The sequence below is a fragment of the Giraffa tippelskirchi genome, chromosome 11, assembly GCF_054371585.1.
Source record: "Giraffa tippelskirchi isolate mGirTip1 chromosome 11, T2T-mGirTip1v1.2.pri, whole genome shotgun sequence".
NCBI classification, from domain to species: Eukaryota; Metazoa; Chordata; class Mammalia; order Artiodactyla; family Giraffidae; genus Giraffa; species Giraffa tippelskirchi.
In genome coordinates, this window is record NC_137285.1 from 2,110,592 (window position 1) to 2,118,085 (window position 7,494).

At 54.3% G+C, this 7,494-nt stretch overlaps 1 gene segment (V, D, J or C); it reads right to left on the reverse strand.

Annotated features, from left to right (window-relative positions):
- Positions 1-5,211: 5,211 nt before the first annotated feature.
- LOC145526341 (immunoglobulin lambda variable 3-25-like) lies at positions 5,212-5,988 on the reverse strand. The segment is given in 3 exon segments: positions 5,212-5,294; positions 5,427-5,753; positions 5,908-5,988. Coding segments are annotated over 3 exon segments (456 nt in total).
- Between the last annotated feature and the right edge of the window lie 1,506 nt (positions 5,989-7,494).

Sequence of the window (7,494 nt, forward strand, 5' to 3'; positions counted from 1 at the left end):
AGCAGCGCTGGGCTCTCCAAACCCCTTTATTCCCTCTCAGAGCTTTGAGGGGGGCAGTGAGGGTTTGGTTTATGCAAATTCACCCTCTGGGGCCCGTCACTGAGAGGCAGGGTCACCACACCATCAGCCCTGCTGTCTGTCCCCAGCTTCCTCCTTGGCTTCTCACGTCTGAACATCAGACTTGTCCTCAAGGACTGAGGTCACTGTCACCTTCCCTGTGTCTGACCACATGACCACGTCCCAAGCCCCCTGAGCTGTGGTCTCTCCTGCACTCCCCAGCGGGGCAGTCAGCCTGGCAGCGTCCTGGCCGTGGACTGAGGCATGGACGGTGCCCCTTGCCCTGGGTGTCCTGTGGTTCGCTGTGGATGTGACCTCAGAGGTGGTCCCTGTGTCCTGAGGGGATGGCCTGTCCAGTCCCGACTTCCTGCCAAGCGCTGATCCTTGGACACCCGTGGACCCACAGGGCTGGCTCCCCTGAAGCCCCCCTTGGGCAGCCCAGCCTCTGCCCCGCGGCTCCTGGCTGCGCTGTGCTGCCCCCCACTGGCCACCCCGCCTGCTGCCTCTAGCACAGCTCTGATTTCCGAGCGTGACCAGTTACGACTCTGCACATTCACGCCCCTGTGCAGGGCTCACCTGGCTTTTCTCACACTAGAGAACCACAGTCCTCCTGTGTACAGTGGTCACACTCCTCTCTGTGGGACGTTTGCAGAAGATTCTGCAGCCAGGAGTCATAAGGAGTCTTAGCTGAGGAATGCTGGATCAGAGAGACCTGATCACCAGTGTGCGGGCGGGAACCTGGGGGATCTTATCTGGTGACAATACCCACAGCTATGACAGATGTTCTGGGCATCAGGGAATGTGGGGGCTGTGGACTGGACAGATGCGTGTGAATTCTCTGACATACAAACATGCATGTAAATATATATATACACACAGGGAGAGAGAGAGGGTATAGGCGTCCAGGGCACGTTAACCCACGTGATGACCAGGGAGACGGTATGTGGGTGACCACTACACAGTTCTTTCTTCTCTTTCCTTGGCTGTTGAGTTCACAATTCAAACCCTGAACTTCGTTTCAGACTGAGTAAATTTTAAACCACTGTAAAATGTACATGCGTAAGAGTTATTTTAATCATTATGATGTTTCACTTTGTGTGTCCCACTGCTCTTGGAAACTAGGTGCCATGGCATTTATTTCTGGGGGTGTCTGAGGGTGTCTCTGGGGCACATGAGCATTTGACCCAGAGGGCTCAGTGAAGCAGGTGGCCCTCCCCATGTGGGCCCGGGAGGAACACAAGGCCAAGGAAAGCAGAGTCCCCTCCTCCCTGACATGAGGTCGCTGCTCAGAGGAGAGACAATATAATAAATATTAATAAAGGAAAAGAGAAAAACTAATGGAGGAGGTCAATTCTCCAGAGCCAATTTCACTTCAAGTTTCAAGGGCAGGAATTCTAGTAAAAAACAACATCCTCCCCTCACCCCAGCCCCACCTTCTGGGAAAGATGGGATGAAGGAAGCAGGTCAGTGACATGGGGGCCATCACAGCCAGGCCTGCAGGAGCCCCTGGGGAGCTCTGCTGAGGGGACAGCGCTGAAGAGGCCTGGGAATGGGTTGTGGGTCCCTGACCCTACCCCCCCACCGCAGGTCACTAGATGCATCTGTCACCAGGAGGGGAGTGTCCCCCGGGGCCAGAGTCTACGGCAGAAGAAGCCCTGGATCTGGGGCTCCCAACGTCCCAGCCTCTGGGGGAATGAGAGCCGGGAGAGTGGCTATCACACAGGACACCTGGGCAGCGACCCTCAGTGTAGGTTACTTAGGGTGTTATGACCGTTAACAAGTAAAGACAGACAGGCAGATGAGCGCGTGCACACACATACACACACACACACACACACACACACACACACTCACACAATGGACAAGAAAAAAAATAAGAGTTCATGAAAAGAGGACAGATGTATAAGATACTGTCAACTACAAACTGGCACTTACCAAGAGCATTGCCAACGAGTGAACAACGAAAGCTCTTGCCATCTGCATCCACGGAGACTGAACCCCACGCGGCTACAGATGCTGACCTTCAACAACCCCTGAGGGAGGCCGGGGGTAGTGAGGCACTCTGTGCTCCAGGGAGTCTGGTGGGACAGGTCTTTAAATCAGTTCAGTTCAGTCGCTCATTCGCGACCGACTCTTTGCGACCCCATGGATTGCAGCACACCGGGCCTCCCTGTCCATCACCAACTCCCGGAGTTTACTCACACTCATGTCCATCGAGTCAGTGATGCCGTCCAGCCATCTCATCCTCTGTCATCCCCTTCTCCTCCCATCTGCAACCTTTCCCAGCATCAGGGTCTTTTCCAAGGAGTCAGTTCTTTGCATCAGGTGGCCAAAGTTTTGGAGTTTCAGCTTCAACATCAGTCCTTCCAATGAATATTCAGGACTGATTTCCTTTAGGGTGGACTGGTTGGATTTCCTTGCAGTCCAACGGACTCTCAAGAGTCTTCTTCAATACCACAGTTCAAAAGCATCAATTCTTCAGTGCTCAGCTTTCTTTATAGTCCAGCTCTCACATCCATACATGACCACTGGAAAAACCATAGCCTTGACTAGACGGACCTTTGTTGGCAAAGTAATGTCTCTGCTTTTTAATATGCTGTCTAGATTGGTCTTAAATTTTCTTCCAAAGAGCAAGCGTCTTTTAAATTCACGGCTGCAGTCACCATCTGCAGTGATTTTGTAGCCCCCAAAATTTAAGTCTGCCACTGTTTCCATTGTTTCCCCATCTATTTGCCATGAAGTGATGGGACCAGATGCCATGATCTTAGTTTTCTGAATGTTGAGCTTTAAGGCAACTTTTTCACTCTCCTCTCTCACTTTCATCAAGGGGCTCTTTAGTTCTTCACTTTCTGCCATAAGGGTGATGTCATCTGCATATCTGAGGTTATTGATATTTCTCCCAGCAATCTTGGTACTAGCTTGTGTTTCCTCCAGCCCAGCCTTTCTCATGATGTACTCTGCCTATAAGTTAAATAAGCACGGTGACAATATACAGCCTTGACGTACTCCTTTCCTTATTTGGAACCAGTTTGTTGTTCCATGTCCTGTTCTAACTGTTGCTTCTTGACCTGCACACAGATTTCTCAGGAGGCAGGTAAGGTGGTCTGGTATTCCCATTTCTTTAAGAATTTTCCACAGTTTGCTGTGATCCACACAGTCAAAGGCTTTGGCATAGTCAATAAAGCAGAAGTAGATGTTTTTCTGGAACTTTCTTGCTTTTTCGATGATCCAGCGGATGTTGGCAATTTGATCTCTGGTTCCTCTGCCTTTTCTAAAACCAGCTTGAACATCTGGAAGTTCACGGTTCACGTATTGCTGAAGCCTGGCTTGGAGAATTTTGAGCATTACTTTACTAGCATGTGAGATGAGTGCAATTGTGCGGTAGTTTGAGCATTCTTTGGCATTGCCTTTCTTTGGGATTCAAATGAAAACTGACCTTTTCCAGTCCTGTGGCCACTGCTGAGTTTTCCAAATTTGCTGGCCTATTGAGTGCAGCACTTTTACAGCATCATCTCTTAGGATTTGAAATAGCTCAACTGGAATTCCATCATCTCCACTAGCTTTGTTTGTAGTGATGCTTCCTAAGGCCCCCTTGACTTCACATTCCAGAATGTCTGGCTCTAGGTGAGTGATCACACCATCGTGATTATCTGGGGATCACACCATCGTGATTATCTGGGTCATGAAGATCTTTTTGAATAGTTCTTCTTAGGAACAGATTTTATGATCTCCATCCTTGCGTCTCCTCATATCTTGAGAAGCACTAACTCCCTTCATGGTAACATCAGATCCACATGACTAACAAAAACCTTTTGTAAAATGAGTGCTTCATGGTATTGAACTCCCCCTTCACCAAAACCTTATATATTGACTTTTCCCCACTGCCCAGATATCAGAGCTCTCTGAGAGGCTGCCTCCTGGGCTGCAGTCCTCATTTTGCCCCAAATAAAACTTAACGCACAACTCTCAAGCTTTACATCTGTTTTTAGTCGACAATACAAATATAATGGAATATTTAAATTAAATATAATCTATGGGGAGAAATCCAAACATCTTATGAGGAAGAGAGAGAGGGAGAGAGAAAGGAAAGAAGAGGAAGAAGGAGGAGGAGGAGGGAGGAGAAGCAGGGGGAGGGGATGGGAGGAGGAGGAGTGAAGAGAGAGAGAGGCCAGAGTTAATCCGAGTCTGGACTCGCAGCCCAATTCCGCGGGTGTGTCCTGAAGCAGGGGAGAGCCCGAGCCAGCCCGGGGACAGAGCTGTGTCTCCAGTCCTCGTGGCCGTGACCTGGAGCTGTGTGGTCAGCCCCTCGGAACGCCAGCCTGGCCCTGCTGGTGGTCAGGGGGCTGTGATCCAGGACACAGTGTCTGAGCGTCTGTCTGAAATCCCTGGGGAGGCACCACTCTGGTTGGACCCCGCCGGCCCCACCTGGATCTGCAGGTCCAGGCCCGAGCGGGGCTTCCTGCCTGGAACTGAGCAGCTGGAGGGGCGCCTGCACCCCGGCAGTGGAGCGGCCCCAGGAATGTTCAGAGCTGCCAGGGGGAGACAGAGCTTGTCTGAGACCCAGGGCTCGTCTCCAAGGGGTCCCCTAAGGTGCCTCCTGGCCAGGGTCAGAGCCCGGATGAGCACATGGTCTGAGTCGGACTTTCAGAGCTGGCGGCTACATCCCTGGGGACAGAGGGCAGGACGGGAGCCCAGCTGACCCCTGGGGCCTGGCTGCCAGGAGGGGGTTCAGGAGGCCACACTCAGGAGAGGAGACCCTGAGCTGCCCGGGTTGTGGCTGAGTTTCTGGGGGCCTCCTGGAGGCTCTGGCCCTGCAAGGTATGATCCCTAGTGGAGCGGGACTCCACGAGACGGAAGAACTGAGCCCTTGAGAGGAAGGGTGATTGTGAGGTGGCAGCATTCGAGGACCAACAGGGTGCGCAGGTAGCTGCTCCAGGCCCAGTGGTGGCGGGCAGGGCACTCAGGGCCGACTGGAGCTCCGGGGGATTCGATGGTGCCCACAACACTGGGTCTTCCTTCAGAAGCCCAGACTTCACCAGGCAGCCTCTGGGATTAGATCAGGACGTGAGGGCCGCAGAGAGGCGGCGATGGCCTAGCCAAGGCCACCCCAGAGAGAGCTCTAGGGATCACGATCAGACGGGGGTGTCTGTGTTGTCACTCGGGCCCTGATTCCCCACACCAATACCAGGGTCCCGTCAGCCCATCGTCCACTGCTGACCGCCCTGTGCAGAGCCCGCCTGGAGGGCCGGGAGGAGGGCAGCCTGGGGGCTGAGATCCGGGGGAACCGGGCCAGGCCCGTCCCTGCTGTGTCCACAGTCCTGCTGGGGCTGGGGGAGAGTGTGAGCAGGACGGGAGGGTTCGTGTCTCACTTCCCCATCCGCCTGTGTCACTGTGAGCATTGTCACTGCCACTGTCCAATGACTGACAGTGATAGTCGGCCTCGTCCTCGGCACGGACCCCGCTGATGGTCAAGATGGCTGTTTTGCCTGAGCTGGAGCCAGAGAACCGGTCAGGGATCCCTGAGCGCCGCTTACTATCTTTATAAATGACCAGCTTAGGGGTCTGGTCTGGCTTCTGCTGGTACCACTGAGTATACTGTTGATCCAGTTGGTCCCCCAAGCAGGTGATCATGGCCGTCTGTCCCAAGGCCACCGACAATGAAGTCGGCTGGGTCAGTTCATAGGAGAGCACGGAGCCTGGAAGAGAGGAGGGAGCGGGGATGAGAAGGAAGGACCCCTTCCCCGTGCATCCCACCCCGAGGCGGCGCCTGGGCTGCGCTCTGGGTTGGGGGCAGGCCCAGCCCAGGGTCCTGTGGGCCCTGAGCCTGCGGGCAGGGCCAGGGGGCCCCACCTGTGCAGAGAGTGAGGAGGGGCAGCAGGAGAGGGCTCCAGGCCATGGTGGACGCGCCCTGAGCTCTGCCTCCGAGCCCGCAGCAGCGCTGGGCTCTCCAAGCCCCTTTATTCCCTCTCAGAGCTTTGAGGGGGGCAGTGAGGGTTTGGTTTATGCAAATTCACCCCCTGGGGCCCGTCACTGAGAGGCAGGGTCACCACACCATCAGCCCCGCTGTCTGTCCCCAGCTTCCTCCTCGGCTTCTCACGTCTGAACATCAGACTTGTCCTCAAGGACTGAGGTCACTGTCACCTTCCCTGTGTCTGACCACATGACCACGTCCCAAGCCCCCTGAGCTGTGGTCTCTCCTGCACTCCCCAGCGGGGCAGTCAGCCTGGCAGCGTCCTGGCCGTGGACTGAGGCATGGACGGTGCCCCTTGCCCTGGGTGTCCTGTGGTTCGCTGTGGATGTGACCTCAGAGGTGGTCCCTGTGTTCTGAGGGGATGGCCTGTCCAGTCCTGACTTCCTGCCAAGCGCTGATCCTTGGACACCCGTGGACCCGCAGGGCTGGCTCCCCTGAAGCCCCCCTTGGGCAGCCCAGCCTCTGCCCCGCGGCTCCTGGCTGCGCTGTGCTGCCCCCCGCTGGCCACCCCGCCTGCTGCCTCTAGCACAGCTCTGATTTCCGAGCGTGACCACTTACGTCTCTGCACATTCACGCCCCGTGCAGGGCTCACCTGGCTTTTCTCACACTAGAGAACCACGGTCCTCCTGTGTACAGTGGTCACACTCCTCTCTGTGGGACGTTTGCAGAAGATTCTGCAGCCAGGAGTCATAAGGAGTCTTAGCTGAGGAATGCTGGATCAGAGAGACCTGATAACCAGTGTGCAGGCGGGAACCTGGAGGGTCTTCAATTCAGTTCAGTTCAGTTCAGTCGCTCAGTCATGTCTGACTCTTTGGGATCCCATGGACCGCAGCACGCCAGGCCTCCCTGTTCATCACCGACTTCCAAAGCTTGCTCAAACTCACGTCCATCGAGTCGGTGATGCCATCCAACCATCTCATCCTCTGTCGTCCCCTTCTCCTCCTGCCTTCATTCTTCCCCAGCATCAGGGTCTTTTCCAATGAGTCAGTTCTTCGCATCAGGTGGCCAAGTTTTGGAGCTTCAGCTTCAGCATCAGTCCTTCAAATGAATAGTCAGGACTGATTTCCTTCAGGATTGACTGGTTTGATATCCTTGCAGTTCAAGGGACTCTCAAGAGTCTTCTCCAACAGCACAGTTGAAAAGCATCAATTCTTCAGTGCTCAGCTTTCTTTTTGGTACAATTCTCCCATCCATACATGACTACTGAAAATATATTAGTCTTGTAGAAACAGTTTGGGGCTTCCCAAGCGGTGCTAGTGGTAAAGAATCCACCTGCCAACTCAGAAGATGTAAGAAATGAGGGTTCGATCCCTGGGTCAGGAAGATCCCCTGGAGAAGGGCATGACAACCCACTCCAGTATTCTTGGCTGGAGAATCCCGTGGACAGAGAAGCCTGGTGGGCTACAGTCCATAGAGTCACACAGAGTCAGACACAACTGAAGCAACTTAGCACGCATGGAAAAGAG